An 18,428-nucleotide genomic window follows, 5' to 3' on the forward strand; every position below is an offset into this window, starting at 1 on the left:
CGGTTTATTTTCCGTTGAACCCCGAACCCCCCCCCGTCAGATTTAGGAACCGATTTTGCTGCCCGGACACTGTTTGACGGGCTGCGCGCACGGGGAGGGCGGCGGGGCGCGGGGCTTTCCCTCAGGCGGGAGGCACTAACGCCGCTTCCCGCCCCCCTCCGGCAGCTCCCCGCAGCCAGGAGTTTTTCCTGCTACAGCCCTCAAACTTTCCACCGGCTCTGACGCTTCGTAATTAACCCTTCTGGAAGCCGCCGAGGGGTTTCTAGAGCTGGCCGAGGAAGCGGGGGGGGGGGATCAGAGGCGCCGCGGCCCTCTCCGCCCGCCCCCCGGCGGCTTTTTCTCCTGAGGAGCGGCGGCGGCGGCGCCGCTCGCCCTTGGCAACCGCCTCCCGCCTCGGGTCGGCGGCCCGGCCGGCGCCTGCCCCTTTAAATGGCGGCCGCGGCCCCGCCGTGCGCCCCGCTGAGGCAGTTAGCGGGCGCCGCGCCGCCCTCGCCCCCCTCCATGGTAAGCGCCGCCGCCGTCTGCGCCCTCCCCGGCCCCGCCGGCGGGCTCCATGCCCCCGGCCGCTGCCCCGCCGCCGCGCTGCCCCCCGGGCGAGCCGTCCGCCGGCGGCGGGCTGCGCAGGTAGGTGCGGGGGGGGCGGGAGCCCCGCTCCTCCCCCCCCCCCCCCCCCCCCCCCAACCCCGGGGACAGCGGGCGGGCCGAGGCCCCCGGCGCTGGGGTGTCCCCCGCGGGCAGCGCCCGGGGGTGAGGGGCTGCCGCGGTCCGCCCCACCGCCCACCTCCCCGAAAGTTTATTTTTGGGGGGGGGTGAGGTGGGCAGGGCCGGGGGGGTGGTGGCGGCCTTCCAGGCCCGTGAAGCGCTGGGGCTACTGCGGGCCCCTGAGGAAGGGTCCGGGCTCTGGGGTGCTGAGAGCCGCCCGGGGAGAGACGAGGCGGCTTCGGGGTTGCTGTGGCAGCCGGGGAACTCCGGCCAGATGGTGGGTGGGTGGGGAGCGTCGCGCCCCTGGCATTCACGGGGAACCGGGGTGGCCAGCAGCAACTGGTGGAAGTGGCCGCGAGTCCGTGTGTTTGCGTGGAAAACCTCGGGAGAGCAGCTCTCACGCCACGTAGCGTGGGGTGTCTCTGCTGGCTGCCTCACCCCGTTGTTTTCTCTCGAGCGTACCCCCAGGCCGGGCTGCGGGCTTGCCCGGGGCCTCGGAGGAGCGCTGGCCCGCTGGCCGGCTGTTCGCACCCGTGGCTAGCCACGGGCGTGTGTGTGCGCCAGCGTCGGTGTGGTTTTTGAGTCGTTTTGGCCTCAAAACCCAGCTTTGGCTCTTGCTGATGGATCCAGTAGTACAGGCGGTGTTAGTTATGGGTTGGGGCCCTGGACTGGTTTTGTACCAGTCTGCGAGGTGGCCTGGGACAGGTGTGTCTCTGCGGCTTGTTTTCCCTTCATAAAGCAAAGCTGACCTCCCAAGTGAAGAGTGTTGATATCAAGGGAGAGCGCTACAGAAGAGCGCTTATCTTTATCATAACTGATACGAGTAGAACTACTTGCCTCTGAAGCGTTGCGCTCGTATTTACATGCGACAAGATACGATTTATAGTGTAACTAATATTAAGTATAAATGTTTGATGTGTTTGTATTATTATACAATATATGCCTGTCCTCTGGTAAGTGCTACACCTGCACGACCTTTCTCAAGTTTTGGAAGGTCCCACAGATGCTAGAGACGTGCTGCATGTTATGTGCTGATGCCTCATGTTCTCATGCTCTAAGTGTGTGCGGCTTCAGTGTGCGAGTTGAGGGTCTGCTCTGTGGAAATAAAATACTCTGATAAAAATGTAAGTAATAATTAAATACAGTGTACTCCATCAAAAATGTAAAATCAATGAAAAGGCTGTCAGTGGGAAGTGTTTCCATGCCGCTCACCTTGGTGAAACTAGCATGTCAAGTTTTAATTTAATATGTAGCTGTTAAATGGATTAACCATCTTCTTATTTCACCTTTCTCCTCCGTTGTTGAGTTACATGCCTTGCTGCTTTGTTCACAGGAAGTTCATGAAGTGGATCATGGTGTTATTAGCCAGCTACTTGCTGATTCAGAGGAGACTCTTAGTTCGTGCACAGAGAAAATGCAGGGTCCTGCTCAGTATAGCTGGAGTGCTGACTGGAGCTTTTGGGTAACGTGTTTTACCTTTCTTCTAGCTTGTGTTTTATTTATAAATATAATATATGTATATTTTAATTTATATATATGTGTGTGTATGTACTAGCTTTGTATCCACAGTTCTCAAGTTGCTTTGTAGTCATGAATTAGTAAAGCATTCTCCACCCATGTAGTGAGGTAGGTAATTTTATCATTATCAGTTTACTAAAGTGTAAGCTGAGACCGAGGGGGGCTGAAGTTGTTTACCTGATGTCACCTATCAAGTTAGTGACAGCACTTCTGACTTTCATGCCCAGTCCTGTCTCCCAGTTCCTTGCATGGTTCATTAACCTATCCAATGTCTCTTTATGCCTTTAGAAAGACATTCTTGATGCTTTTTAACAGTAAGGGCTGAATTTTGATTCTCAGTGTTGGGTAGCTCTTTCTGATGTGCTTTCCTAGTGTCTGGTTTTTGCCAAGTAAACACATTGGTTTTCCACAAGAGTAAATAAGCTTCCTGTGTTCTGTGTAAAAAACAGTGTTTGTGAATAAGAGCAAAAAGGAGGGGTTTAGTTTTGCTTCTCTACACTGAAAGTGGAGGGTGTAATAATAAATGCTGTCTTTAATACTCTTCTCATGCTTTTCATAAATTTATCTTTTTTTTTGTTTGTTTTTCCAGTGCCATGAGAGAAGGTAAACTTACAGGTATAGACTTTCAGCGTATGTTTTGCTGTTAGTTTGGTGGATGGGTTGCTGCTGTTAGATAGGGAAGGGGAACACTTGTGCGTGCAGCTACAGGCAGGGTAACACCTGATCTCGTGAGAGACTTGGATTCCTTTCCTCACAGCTCTGACTCAGGTTCTGCATCAGGTGGCCTCAGTAAATTGGCGTGCTTCAGCTTGTGCATAGGAACATCATCTGGACTGTGGTGTCCTTGTCCTGATGAGGTTATCGGAGTGTTCACTGTGCTCAGCAGGTGAAAGATTAAGTAACTAGCAAAGGCTGTAGAGAGTCTGTGGCAGAGCTGTGAGCAGAACTGGGGGATTTGATTTCCCAACTCCTTATTTATGAATCTAGCTTGTGTATGTCTTTCCATCCTTCCTGTTCAAACTATGTCCTAAGGGTCAGAACATTGATTTAGCATAAACTTCCCCCAAAATGCATGTGTGTGTACTTTTAAACCAAGCACCAGTAGTCTGGAGCCGATGGAAATGGGACAGGCTGAATGAATCCTGGCACATTGTAGAATTGTGTTGCTAGAGAGTGAGTACTTGGATCGTTGGGTATTTTCTCCACCGCTGCTACAGCAACGATACGGGGCCGTCTGCCTGTGCCCAGCTGTATCTCTGTACTTGAATCGATAGCAAACCACGCTGCGCAGACATTGTAACTGCCAGCTGTGCTCTCATTAGATGGCAAATCAGATTGTGTAAACTAACTCTTGATGGTTTGTATACAACTGTTAATACAGTTGGTAGTTTGTGAGAAACAGACCTGTTTAGGTCTCGAGGTCAGTTTGTCGCAACTCAGTCTTTCCTTGACAAGCTTGGCAATCTAAAATAAAGTATAATACATGAAGACTATAACTGTGCTGTTGGCTTTGCATTTTTAGGTTTGAGACACATGCCAAAGGTTAGAAGTTTCTTTGAACAGAGCTTTAGGCACGTAGGGTATTGTGTGTCCTCACAGTGCCACACTCTGCTTCCTGTAGTAACGCGTGCCTGTAACTTCAGGGGAATGGGATTCTTTGGTGAAGTGATGGCTGCTGGGAGGGCGTGAGGTGTTGGCCCGTGTGATTAAATGGTCTATGATTTATACTTCGAGACCTCAGTATTTGTTTGAAGTTAGTGTTTATCTGGTTCTGCAAATATGACCTTGCCGTTAAAACAAAGGAATTGTGTAAATAATTGCCTCTTGTAAGACAGTGCTGTGGCTTGTAAAGTTCTAGCCATACCGTTTGTCAGTGATTAGTTTTAAAAACCTCTTCCGATCTGGTTATAGGAGTTTGGTACTCATTTTCTCAGCCTCAAGAAGACTGAACTTAGAAGTAGCGAGAGCAGAAAGTCTCAAATTCAAGGCAAAAATTAAGATTTTTCTAATTAAAATGTTACATCATTGGCATCTTTCCCGGCTCTTCTAGACGGAAAATGTGTTTTAAGAACCTGCATGGTTGATGATCAGCTGCTGACTATATAAACAAATCATTAAAGCTCCCTAAATACTGAGTCATAGTAAATGTGTAGGTGATAACACAGAAGGCAGCTTGTTGCAGTGTGCAAAGCATGTGTCACTAACACTTGACAAAGGATGATCTTGGTGTCCTGTGGCAGGTGTGGATTTGTTATGCTCATTCCTACTCTTAAGTCAACAGGACTAAGGAGTTGCTACAACAGGGAGACTAGCCAGTGGTAGCATGCAGGGATCAGCTTTGTCTGGGTTATTTGCTTTGAGAGGCTGCACGTTTCTGACCACTTTGGGTTGCTCCAACGAGTCATTTCTTCTAAGCAGGTACTCTTGCTCTTCTGATGATGGAAACCAAATGTGGATGTTAGAGCCTGACTGGTTTGACTTCAATTTTTTCTGGATTTGAGTGGGAGTAGGCAGTTGTGCCATGCCTCTGGAAGCCAGGCCAGGTATCCTGAATGCTCAGTGGGTGCTGTGAGCACATCTAATTAGCAGCAAACTAGGGTTGGGAGCCTCTGGGATATAATCTCTTTCCTGGCTATGGTGAGTGGGGAGAAGGAAGGGCAGCAGAAAAATGAGCAGGGAAGGAAGAAAAGAAGAGAATCCTACTATGGATAATTTTTCCCCAGCTCTAAAAAAAATAATACTTTGGATAGCTTTACTGAAAAATTTGGAGAAAGAATTCATTTTTGATCCTACTGTAAGCAATTCTTAAACTGGTAGTGCTACTAACTGCTGTTTTGAAGGTGGGTGCTTATTTTGTTACTGTTTGGTAGGGTTTTTTTTTTTTTTGAACACTGTTCCCTGGAGGTGGACAAAGGTTTTTATAACCTCACTGGAGGAAGAAAAAAAATCTTGCTTGCAGACTTAATCTCAGGGCTTTCCTTCTTTACTTGAACCTGTAAAGCTTGCATCTACTTTTGATTAAATGGTTCTATTTTGGCAACTGCAAATAGAAATAGTGAAAGTCAAAGATGCTTTGGAAATTAAGTTACATCTGGAAGCCCTATCTCAAGATTCTGAATTCACTTTTTATCCTTTTTACACTCTTCATACTGAAATATAATTCAGTTTAATATCCTTGGAAGAAGAAACCTGTAAAAGTCTTAAGTGTTCTACTGTAATGAAGAAGGTAAAAGTGAATGAGGAAGCTAATGAAAAGGATCCTTGCATCAAAAGTGAGGGTGTTCTCTCTGGGGACTCCAGTTTCTGTTAATAAGCAGTCAAAGTTCATACATGTCTACAATAAGAAGAATGCCTGTGGAAAGAAAGACCAAAGAAGTAAGTCCTTCCCTTGTGATGAAAAGGTAGGTGGAAAGAGTTAAAATCAAATGAGCATCTCTGAGAAAATTGCTTTTATCTGGGAGGCTTGTTCAAGAATTTGGAAATGTGAGGTGCCAAGGAGGTGTTGGAAAGAAGAAATTAGAAAAGGCTTAAAAAAAGTCAATTTGACTGCAGTGTAATGTCAGTTTAAAGAGTTGATCAGCGTGAAGGAGTACGACGATAGACGCAAGCAAGCGAGGCGGTGAAAAGTGAAAATAAGCCTTTTATTTTTCGTAATAGAAGAACAAATGAGGTTGCACAAGATTTGGATAAGCACTTTGAATTTTTACAAACATGGATTTGGTTTCTGTGAGAAAGATCTAGTCCGTGGGAGCATGTGAAAATACATATGGCAAGAATATGATAAACATATATGACTCAAACCTGCACAGGAGGGATGCAGATACACATTACAGTTTGGAAGATCACTTATTGCAGCACAGATACAAGTTGACATACTTTGGGGCCCAAGACTAGGAAGGGTTAGATGAAATATTTCTTGCGTTTATAGTTGTTTGAATACTCCTTCCACCTTCCTCTGAAGACTTATTGCTCACTCTGGGAAGGGGTTACTGGGCTTGTTAAATCAGTAACTATGTTCTGGCAGGCTGGTATTTAAGGCCCTTGGACAGTTGCTTCATCTCCTGTGTTGTGTCCTTGGTATGTTACTTCCTCTGCAGAAAGCTTTTCTTCTCATCTGTGCCTCCAAATGCTTGGCTTGTGCAGAAGAGACATCATGGCTTGTGACGTCAGAGGAGGATTTTTAGCCTCCTTTTTGTTTGCTGGTATAAAGCAGTCTGCTAAGGAGGATGAGAATTGGATAAATACTCTAGGTCTCCAAAGAGAATAATCTTAAGCACACTTAAGCAGTGTTTTTCTGGAATGTCATAACTTGAATCTAAATAGGTTTTGCTGTACTTGTAGCGCTGGTATGTTGAATCTGTAGTCTCTAGAAAGGTGCCTTTTCTTTAGCCCTGTGATAGCACTGATTATACAGAAGCAGTGTTTTAAAATGGTAAGAAAATATAAACTATGTAGTTCTAATCAGCCCTTGAACATGACTGATTAGGCTAAAGTGTTTTTCTCACGTCTTTTCACCCCGGGAATCTCTTGCTGTCGATGCAGCTCCAAACTGAGCACTGGGGTAGATCTGACTGCCATCAAGTTTCAGCCTGTTCTGAACAACTGACAGTTGGTGCCCTGTCTAAATAAGCTTTCCCCAGCTGCAGCAGCGGGAAGTTCCATATAATATGAATTATTATTACACACATCTAAAGAATTAGTCTAGAACCTGAAGATTAAGTTTAATAGATCAGGAAGAAAAGACTTCAGATACATGTGATTTGCTGTTTGTTTTTTTTTTTAAGTCACTAAGAGCAAAACCATTAGAAATGTAGTTCAGAAAATCAGCGTGGAGTCGGTTGAACGGTGATACCCTTTCAATGAAAGGGCAGTTCATAGCTTGTGGAATGAAAGGTTTAGAAGATAACTCTAGGAGATGAAGTAAGCTCTGGTTTTGGTCTTTGTGGTTTGGTTACAGCTTTGCTGTTTAGTATTGCTGCAAACAAGCAGTGGTGTAGCACTGTCTTTTTCAAGTCTGCTACAGGTGAGCTACTTGCATCCCTTTGGAGGGAGAGAAGGCAAGTAAGCAAAACTGTAGAGGATATGATTGTTTAGTGGTACATTTAATTAAGTCATTAGCAGCAACTATGAGTAGAAAATTCTCCAGGAGATGCTTAAGGGGAAAAAAAAACCAGCCAACAAAATCTGAAATATTTTGTTGAGGTTTAGATGATATGGGACACATACTTACCTATCCAAAACATAAGAGCATTCTAGACAAGAGTATATGGCTTTTCTGCTAATGACTACTCTGGAAGCTATATTTTGTGTCTTCCTATGTAGCAGGTGGTTATGCACTAACCGAGTTATGTCAAGATTCTGTGGTGATACTGGCAGCATTTTAGAAACTACATGGAGTAAGTGGGTTTTTTTTAGGTAGTGCTTTTTTATTGAAGCTGCTTGCCAAGTCAGTAAAGCCTAAACTTGGGATATTTATGTATTTGTTACTGCAACCCCCTAAAGCCCCTAGGGAAATGACAGATGAAATCATTCAGGGCTTTGGCCTGCATATAGGATCTCTCAGCTTCTCCTGTTTCCTGCTGTGCCTACCCACCAGGACTCAAGAGATCACCCCTTTTCAGAGTGAGTGGAGGTATGTGGTTGTGAACTATGGTGTGTATGTAGCTCTGATCATGTCTCCCAAGAGCTGACCCTTTAAACTTCATTTTTATATAAACTTGAAGAAAACTTATGTATGGTCTGTCTTCGCTGAGAATGGTTCAATAAAATCTGGTAGCAGCTTTTAATATAGAAATGACTAAGAGTAAAATCTGCATTTGGTTTCTGAGGTAGCAAGGGAAGAGATCAAATTAGGTATTTCATAGAAAAATTAGTTTTGGGGCAATTGCTTGGTGAGTGCTGTTTTCTGTGTAACTTTAAGTGCAGTAGGGCTGCTGGCAGGCTTAATGAGATGACCAGTATCATTTGTACCAAAGCTGTTCATGTAATTGGCTGCAGTCATTACTGCATTAACTATGTAACTACTGTTGTAGTTTGTTTAATATGCTCTTTCAGGTTTTCACTGTATTCCTGATCCAAAGTATTTATCCTGCTGTGAGTTGCTGAAAAGTAAATGACACCATGAGGAGCTACTTTCAAGAGGATTGTTTGTTTCTTTCATGACCTTTTTTTCTGACCAATATTTGGGGACTGTTACTAAACTTAAATACAGATCAGAGATGCCAGAGTCCGGTTCTGGTAAAGTAAGCAGGGAAAAGGGCAACTGAAGTATGCCATTCTTCTGTATTTGGCTACTTTTGTATTAAGTAATCTTGGTGGGACTTTGTTGCAGGTAAGGAAGAGGAGTTCACAAGTAATGTGTTATAGTTACTTTATCGTATGAGAGTCTCCCCACCACTCCCCCCCCTGGCCTGCCCGCCCCCCAAACATCTGGATTTTTTTCCCCATGTTTAAGTGGATCAATTAAGTCTAAAGACAAGCAGTTTGAATTTTTTTCATTACTTAGGCAGCCTGCAGTGAAAGATCAGGTGAAGGAACAGATGTTCTTAACAAATAACATTGGCTAATTGTTTCACACACATGCTGTAGGAAGAAATATGAGTCAGATGAAACTGCTGTTCAGAAAGGAATGTATTTATTATCTAAAAGGAAATCTTGACTGAGCTTTTAATTGTCATTGCATCATATTAGTTAGTATGCTTATGGCTGTTGAAACCTGGACAGTGTGGTTACAGCACTTGAAATTAAACTGGGGAGCAGACAAATTGTCTGAGCTAAAGGATAACTTTGTGCTGGGAGGGTGACAAACTTACTTCCATTACACAATGTTAAAATAGTAACTGCAGAGTTCATACAAACACACTTGGTTTATTTGTATTAAGTTTGTTTTAGAGCTTGATGTATGACAGGGTTTGTTGTTGGCTTTTTTCCGTTGTTGTTGGCTTTTTTTGTTGACGTTAAGTCCTCCTGCTGTAGATGAAATTACTAAAGCAAAACAAAAGATTGCTTGAATGCTGCGTCTTTGAAGTCAGGAAAGTAGGTAGAGATCCACAATTTTTCCCTAAAACGGAGAGTAGGTAGAGATCCACAATTTTTCCCTCAAATGGAAAGGAGCTAGGCACTTAAGACCCTTGTGAACTTGGCTTATACTTGTGTATTAGGGGGGCAGCATGAAACATGGTCTCTGGCAGGGGCATTATAGGCATAATTTTACTACCAGGTTCAAAGAAGCTATTGCCAGCTACAAATAGTATTGATGAGGATGCTGAGTAAATCTGAGATTGGAGCATCTTGCCTCCTGGAAGCTAAAAACACCTTTGTTTCTAGTTCAGAGTTGGAGAAGATGTATGTTTGTTGATGTAAGCATCCAGATCTCTTGAACTTTTTGCTTAACCTTCTTAATTAAGATTTAAATGTTTGTTTCATCCAAACTCAGAGGTACTCGGTAGCGGTTACATAAATAAGTATTTCTGAAACTGCAATTATCAGCCTTACTGCTAATTGGAAGTGTCCAGACTCGGGTGAAGATGGTGTTATCTTATAAACAGGAAATGCCCTTAAATCACTTTATGCTCATGCTACTTCTGAAGCCTGAGTCACAGTGGTACCCAGGCTTTGGCAGGGCCTTTCTGAGATCACTTTGAGTCCTCTTACTGTCTTTCTGATGGAAAGAAATCGCCAATTAATACTTGTTTGTATAGATTTGCCTCCCAATATCTTGCTGCTCTTTCAGCACACAGCGATTCCCTGATGTATCCAAGCTTTGCTTTGGGAAGGCAGAAGAGTTGCCTCGTTTTTCTGGTGAAACCAGTTCCTGCTATTTACATATGTAGCTGATCTTGACAACAGAACTGCGGCCATCCAAAGTGCCACCACCCAGCTTGACAGACAACTGCTTAATCCTAGTGAGTAGGATTACTCCACTTTTGTCAGTGTGGCTGGCAAAATGACTGTAAATACAGCCCCATTGTGTTCAATTACCATCTCCTTTCGGGCATTCAGATTTAAATCTGATTATCAAGTGATTAAAATGGCTTGAAATGCATTTTTCTGTTTCTTCTCTCAGCTTTCTCTGTAGGGCTGTGCTAGGAAAGGGATCTTTTCCCTGCTGTCAGGTGAGTCATTAGCCCTACATTCAGCCAAGTGCCCAAGGGGATCAGACTTATAGGAGGCTGGGCCTTCAGTGGGCGAGGTGGATGCACCATAGAGACACCTGCCTCTTCTCCTATAGCTCTGAAAACGTGTGTGTTGTAATAGCTTCTGGGGATGCAGTCTTGCAGCTGGGGATGGGTGGGTGATGCCATGCAGCAAAGAAAAAGGGGCTCCACAGCCCCTCACTGCTGTAGTGGCTCATCCTCTGTGCAGGGTGAAGCTCCTGTGCAGCCTGCTATTTCCTCCATAGTCCTCCTTGCTTCCAGAACAGCCCCCTCTACACAAATGGCAGTCAGAGCCTGACTTCAGGTAGTTCCTTGCAGGAATTCAGCAGATGGGTCCTAGGTAAGGCAGATGGAAAAGGGACAGACAGCACAAAGCAAGCAGAATAGGTGCATGTCTGCTGTGCCCCTGTCAGAGCAGGCAGGGAGGTCTGATGGGCATGCAAAGTCCTGTATCCCTTGCCTCAAAGTGTTGCTTTGTGCCTACAAAGAACTGAGCTCTGGGCAGCTGGTGGAGGGGTGGGTGGTAGTGTACTCGTTTGGGGAGCTTGGGTGTGCATGAAGCCTGTCCTGATCTCCCTCCCTCCCTGCTCTGGAGCTCAGACTGAGGAGGTCTTTTAGCAAGGGCTTGATGTACAAGCAGACAATAGCCAGGTCTTGTGTGAGAGTAGACTTGGGTCCACGCCGAGTTACCAGGGGTAGATGTACTCGATACGTAAGACTGGTGCATGAGCTGTAGCTTTCAGTGATGTAGAGGAGGAGCGCTGGGTGTTGAGTGCTCCTTTCCAAGCTGGCGTTTCCCTGGTGATGATGCTTTCCTCAGCTGTCCCCTTTGGGACTTTCGTGAACTTGAAATGACCTATGCTACTACAGTCTGCCTCCCAAAATCTGTTTAGATGATAATGATTTTAGATTGGAGCTGGGCAGCTCTCTGCCTCCCCCCACATCTTAAGTTTTCTTTGACCACTTGCTGCGGCATTTGTGTGCATGTTCTGCAAGGTTAGTGTGTTTCAGCCTGTTTTCCAAGCTGGCATGCAAGCAGAGGCTGGCAGAACTCTAGCTAGTTCTGCTGGATGGTGTCCAGCACCAGCTCTGAGCAAGTGGGTGAGAGAGGGGGGAGCCGTAGAGACTGCCTGAGTGTTGGCCAGGGATTTGCATGGGTTGGAACAGGCTGCAGGCAGCTAGAGGAGGAGGAGGTATGTGTAGGGGGTGTGTGTTTTCTGACTTTGTTAGCTTCATGCCTCAGTTTTATTTCTGAAATGGAGCATATGCTTTGCTCCTCACTGTACGTGTCAAACTTGATTTTATATTCAAATTTGAGTTGTTACAAAAGTACATTGGCCTCACCATTTAAAAATGCTTTAGAATGCTTACTTGCAGAAAGTAAGTACTGAGTTCTACAAAGCAATTGTTTCAGAATAAACCGGGAATATTGTCAATCCAAACTATTTTTTTTTCAGGGAAAAGTCTATAATACTGCTAATGGAAAGTGGCTTTCTTATCATTGATAAGGAGATTATCAGCTTGTTTCCCAAGGACCTTGTTGGAATAGCTGCAGCTGAACCCTATTTCAGTGAAATGTAATGGCGTGTGAAATTGAGCTAATTCTGGTGGGATCTTGAAGGAGAAACTTGGGGTTCCTCACATGTTCTAAACTGAAATGCTTTGTTACAAAATTCTTCCATGTGTTTTCTACTGTTTTTTCTAAAGAACATTAAAAAAAAAAATCTTTTAACTGGTTGTGCAACTTAGTCCTCCAAAAAAAAAAAATCTTTACCTTTCAACTTTTTAAACATTAACTCTTTGAGTTTTCTTTCTGCTTGGGAAGGAAGCCAAATTTTAAAATTCTTCACAAAAAAATGATACTTTTGTTCTATTTCTAATTACATAACCTAATGTTAGCAGTATAGTTCCCAGTATTTTATATGATGCTAAATTTTCTTGTCTGTCAAAATCGTAGCTGTGACAGCTTTGGTTGTGGATTTTGTAGGCTGTTTTCCAAGCCGTGCTCCAACATGATTTGATATTTGTACTTATATAGGCAAAGCTCAAGTGTGTGACCTTCTTTCCTGCTCTCAAAAGGACAAGGTGGCTGGTGAGGTGCAGGAGACGACCAGGCCTTTTGTGAGCAGGATTCCAGTTCAGCTGAGTTCGTGTTATGCCATGGGGTAAAGAGTTGTGATACAGGCCTCCCTGCTCAGTGGTCGACCAGAACTGCTTTTTGGAAAAGCAGAGTCTTACCGTTTGTCAGGTCAGTTGGTGAGACTGAAGTCCACAGTGGAGCTGGTGAGGGCTGGATTGCTGTCGAGGTGCTGTGGGACACAGTGCTTCTGATGTACTAGAGCTGGTCTTAAAAATAAATAGAAGCCATCTCCCTTTTGGAAGTACCTAATTCAGTCAAGCTTCATGACACTGGGTGTCAAATACTTTGTAAGTGGGCATCCAATATTTTTGAAGCTCTCCATAATGAAATAATTCTGAGGAATTTCTTCCTACATGGATTTTTGAAAGCTACTGGTGTTAGTGGTAATTAATAGTCTGTCTGACATTTTTAATGTGCCTGCCTGTGCATCTGTGAGAACGAGTTAATAGTAACACTCATTTTGGGGGGACTAGGGACTCTGTCTTTAGCCTTGCTTATGGGATCTCATAGGATTTAAAAAAAACCAAACAACACAAAACCCCCAAACAAAGAAAACCCTAGAAAATCCAGTGGTTTGAGTATTTGCTCAGGACCTGTATTTTAATATCCCTTCCTTGAAATTTTACATGTTTCATTTCCAACAGAAGAAAGACATAGTTGCACCAGAATCCTTACTGGATGCTGCTCTGCCTGTACACAGATGCCACTGAAGGAGAACTGCCATTGGTTTGTTTTCTGCTCAGTCACTAAGAAATGTTAAAATCTGTTTCTCCTTCAGCCTCTGCGAATAAGAGGGGGGCTGGGCCACAGAAGGGGGCGTAATGACCCCAGTGCACAGCCCCGTGCTTGCCAGTGGCCCACTGGAAGAGTGCCCTGTGCTTATGAGACTCCTCTCTCCAGAGAAGTTAAGGGTGAATGAAGAAAAGCATTTAATGAATGTAAGTAAAACAGTGCTTAAACTCTTCCCCCTCCCACTGTGGCTATGAGCTTGTGTCCGTTTCCTTGAGAGCATGGGAACTTCTGGAAAACAGGCTCCTAGGGAATACAGTGGCTGAGCCAACCCTGGCAACAGTTGTTTTTCTTTTTTTTTTTTTTAATTGGTTGACATGCCTCATATGATCTATGAATTAAATACGACTGTGTGGATAATCACGTGTGATCAGATAGCTCCTTATTTAAAAAAAACCCAAAAGTGGACACTCTGTACACATCCAGCCCCAAAATGCACAGTGTACTGTACACAGCGCAGTAAGTCACCCTAAGTAAGGTGGTGTTGCTCTTCAGGTCCTGTGAGTGGTTCTTTCTCTGTGTGAGTTTAATGATTTTGTGCTTCAAGAGAAAGAAGAGAACAGTAAGTTACTGCTAGTAAAGCTTATGACTATTCAATAATTGAAAGTTATGTCTAACCCCAAATTTTTCTGTGATTCTGTCAAGGAATGGTTAGTGAAAATAGATCACTGTAACAGAGTGGATCCGGACTGTTTGCTAGTGACAGGATAAACAGAACAAGTCTGACACTTTCAAAATACATCCTCGTGCTTGTTTCCAGGAGAAATGGAAAACTGCCCTAGAACTGTGAAAAGATAAGGGAGGCTGGTAGTCATGTGGACGTAAGCTTCCACTGTGATTCTGCGTCTGCAATGCTACATCTAGCTCTCAAGAAGCACATTGAAAATAGGAGGGATTCAGAAGAGCTATGAGAATAAGTCCAAAAAAAATCTTTTTGGTAATAGACTTGAGAAGCTTAATCCCTACCCCAAAAGAAGATATGGGTTAACTTGCTCACAATCCGAAAATAATTCACGAAGTGAAGATAAGATTAACCAACAGACCACTAGAAGAACTATCCATAGCTAGGATGGATTTTTCCATCGGGGTGACTTTTAATTTAAGAAGGTAAAACTTTTTTTTTTTTTCTTTCTCAAAGGGAAACTTGGTCATTGCAGCTCTGGTTTTAAAGCAGGAGCTAAATTGCGAGATAGCTGTGGCTCGTGCGTTATAGATTAGATTGGATGGTCGTAATGAACTTTTCTGGACTGAAGAAATGGCTGCAGTGCAATCAACATTTCTCTGATGGAAAGGCTTGTCAGACTTGGCACGTTTTACAGGTAGCCTCAGCAGAGAGACCGCCATCTCCGCGTGCCACGGGAGTTGTTCTTGTGTTTATAGATAAGTCCGCCTGAATGTGTTCTGGAGGATGTGAAGTCTTATGTTTGCCTGCCTTACACTGGTAAATGAGGCTTTTGTTTGGGGCTGTTAGCTCTCTCCTAGCCTAGTGAGGCTTTAGACTCACTGAAGTGGAGTGTTGGTATGTCTTGTTTCGTTTTGATTTTTTATTTCTCCCTTACCAGATAAGTTTCAGGAATATGTGTAGTTTAAAGTAGTCTTTTTGTATAAAATTAAACTCCTCTCTGACTGTGTGTTGTTCTTCTGAAGGCTGTTTTCTTTTTTTTCTCCTGATGCCAAAAAGGATTTTAGATGAATTTGAAGGGGGGGGGGGGGAGCAATACTCTGTTCAGTAGAAATGTAACAATTTTTGCCAGGATATTTAATGTTTGTTTTAATGTGCTGGTGTAGGATTAAGAAGTACTTTAATCCTAACCTTACTAATACTGTCGAATTTGTTTTTGACCACGTCTTGAAACTTCATAGGAAAGTACAGGTCAAGGTTCTTCTGTCTTTGGGGACTAGTACATCAGGTGGTCTTTAAGTGGGGTGTAGAGATACCTAGGGATTTGCTTGCTAGTAGGCAGAGGAGCAAAGCCACATGTCTCATTGGCCATCTTTTGATGGTTAAGAGAGGCTTCTAAGCATAAAGGGGGAGTAGGTCAGGCAGCTTGCTTATAGGCTTGTTTGGTGGTAACTGATACCAAGACTCAATGGGAGGCACGTGTGCATCTCTTCAAAGGAGGTGACATCACAGTTGTATTACTCTAGCGGTGAGGTCAACTCAGTTGTGTTCCCAGTTGTTTGTATTCATAGCTGCATGTCGAAACTGTCCGGTAATGTGGTTTTTGTGGTGTCTCAAAACCAGGGGAAAACACTAACAAAGCAAATGCAAAATTATTGTTGTCATTAGCAAATGTTAAGAAATGTGCACACAGTTCTGTTGAGGTTGATTGACTATTTGCGTGCTTAGTGATATGTGCAATCAAATAATTTCCTAACGATTAGCAGTTTTGCTGTATTCCTGGGAGAAGGCGTAGCTTAATTTTCCTCCCCAGTTTGCTAAATGGCTCAAATTATTTGCAGTGTCCACACTTGGAAGATGTAAATGTGAAGGGAAGCTGTTTTTTAACAGGCTTCTATCATATAAATAACTCAGCCCTATTTAAGTTAACACTTTTTTTCTGGAACATGACTTTATGTAGTTGGACTCTGGTCCATTTCTAAACAAGGTATGAGAATCGTTTAGCTATGTGTCTTCAAGTAGTATCTGGTTCTTACATAACTGTCTTCTGTGAAACTTTCTGGAAGAGGTTTTTCTGCTTATGCTATTTTACAGGTTTCTGGTATATTTTGTGGCTTCAGATAAAGAATGCTAATATGTTGTTGGCTGGACTTAATCATTTTCTTCATGATTAAATATAGCATACCCATAAATGCCTAAGATTATCCTTAGGCAAAGTGTTTGCCTGATGACTTATAATTAAACTTAGAAATGTGCATGTGTTAAAAATGAGTTGCTGTTTTCATCTCTCAGATGCTGCACTACAACCTAATTTATGCGTCTCTTCTTTTAATATTTGATGGTGAGTGTTGTAACCCAGAGGTGGGAACCTGCCTCAAATGCTGCCATGTCTTGGGTATTATAATAGTGATTATGAGAGATGCTGTATTCATAGAAATGGAAATGTCTTATTTTCTTCACTTTAAGGAAGCTGATAGTGCCAGTAACGTTAAAAGTGTCCCTGTTGTTCCCCAGTCCACTGAGTAATCTCTTAATCACCAAGCCACATACTGAGGATGTAATAATTACAGATCTAAGTGAGCTACTTTTCATGCAAAGTAAGGAAAAGATAAGGTTAAAAAGTTTCAATGTGCTCACTTTTTTCTGCTAATTAGATAAGGATTCAGAGCAGGCTCTTCATAAATGTCCTAAGAGCTCAGTAGAAATCTGCAATTAATAAGAGGATTTCTTATAGCCTGTTTGTCACTTGTGACAAAGAGCCCTTCTAAATGTCAGCAAGGGTTTCTCAGACAAGCTATCGCAGGTTTTATGCTCTAGAAAAACTAAATTTCTAAGTAAAACTCAAGATATCTTGAGTTTGGATTCCTGGAGCTATTCAGGCACTAATATAAATGTGACTGTGATACTGCAATGCTCCTATTCTCTTCCTGGTTCATTTTGTCTTATAACCACAAAAATGCTTAACTTCAGTGTAGCTCTTATCCCTTGTATACAGCGTGTTTGAGAAACTACTTCTCTCCTTAAGAACATGGCTGCTTAAATCATGGTTTCATAAATCAGGTTTGAAGACTGTGAACTTTGTTTTGCTCTTTTTTCCCCTTGTGTGTTAGCATTGTCACCGCAAGCTCAGACTTCAGTCAGTTGAGGTATGACTCTGTAAACTGTACAGTCCCTGGAACTACAGGTGGAAACTTTACAGATCTGAGCTGACTTTTCATTTTTTTTTTTCCCCATGTCTCTTTCCAGAGTAATTGTGAAGAATTCAATTTCTTCCAAGTGGTGCAGTGGTTGGACGCCAGTTTCAGATGATCGGTTAAAAGCATGCATTTTGGGGCACAGTGTGGCAAGGCCAAGAAACGATAGCCTATCTACTTTAGTAGATGACATGCTCTCTGAGAATGTTATTTTCATAATTTCAGAAATAGCTGACGTCCTCTAAGCTGTATGCTTCCAATTATACATGTCTAATGTGTTGCCCTGGTAGTTGCACCTAAAGCTTTCATGCTTGCTTTTCTCAGAAGGGTGGAGGGGTGGATGTATTTTCTACCTCCCTCCCTCACTGCATTTTTGCACTGCAATGCTCAGATTATTAGTGGACAGCAAATATGTACTCACAAGTGGTCAGACATAAAGACTTTCTTTTATTGATGGTAATAGAAGGTAACGTTGACTTTTTTTTAAAGCTGAACTGAGTCAGGGCGACTTTGCCCTCTTCTGCATTATATGTGCTTAAACACCTGACCTTGAAGTAGCGTTTATGTGTTCTTGTGGCCAAAGAGCTCAATTCTCAAGTGTAGGTAATGACAGACCACGGTAGGATGTGTGTGTAGGGTTGTGTTCAGGGAACTTTTGAACTGCAAGAAGCAAGAATCTCTTCTGTGGAAAATAAAAAAATGTGAGAATCTTCATGAGGTGGGGGCACTATTGGCACTAGTTTATTAAAAGACCCTCAAGCTGAAGATAAGTCTGTCTGTTCTGGGATTGTTCTGACAACAAACGCAGACATAATGAAAAGGTCGTGACCAACTAACATGCTGCAGGAATGTGCTAAAACTGGGGTTTTTTTTAGTAAACGTGCTGTGAGGTCATACAGTCAAAAGTGGTTCTTTGCCTCCTTTGTTCGTTCTTCTCTCACCCAAATGTAAATAACTACTAACCTTATGGTAGAGCTGGGTTTAATGGTGAATGTAAAGTTTTGGAGTAATACAGGTGCTCAAAGAGAGAATAGCAGCCACGTGCTTAAGATTTTTAGAAAGGTAAAAAAAAAAAAAAAGGTGTGAAAGTCTTTTTTTTAATATATTTGTACCTGGTTTTGGTAACACTTGGAAGTGACTTCTTCCTGTCTTAGCTATAGTCCAGCTGAGTCATTGCCTTATGCAGCATTTCGTTAGGACAGCCCCTAAAATAAATGACCAACATCTGTTAAGAAAAAAAAAATATGGCCTTGTTGTTACTGCAAAATGAAAAATAGGGCTTTTAAGCAGAATCTTTTCTGGAGTAT

The 18,428-nt window shown here is 43.2% G+C and overlaps 1 protein-coding gene across 1 annotated transcript in view; it reads left to right on the forward strand.

Moving 5' to 3' along the window:
* The first annotated feature begins 553 nt into the window (after positions 1 to 553).
* GRAMD1C (GRAM domain containing 1C) overlaps positions 554 to 18,428 on the forward strand; it is a 54,146-nt gene continuing 36,271 nt past the window's right edge. The window contains 3 exon segments of the mRNA XM_074808214.1: positions 554 to 575; positions 578 to 624; positions 2,036 to 2,164. Of these exon segments, the coding sequence (XP_074664315.1) occupies positions 554 to 575; positions 578 to 624; positions 2,036 to 2,164 (198 nt within the window).

The sequence above is a fragment of the Strix aluco genome, chromosome 2 (genome assembly GCF_031877795.1).
Source record: "Strix aluco isolate bStrAlu1 chromosome 2, bStrAlu1.hap1, whole genome shotgun sequence".
NCBI classification, from domain to species: Eukaryota; Metazoa; Chordata; class Aves; order Strigiformes; family Strigidae; genus Strix; species Strix aluco.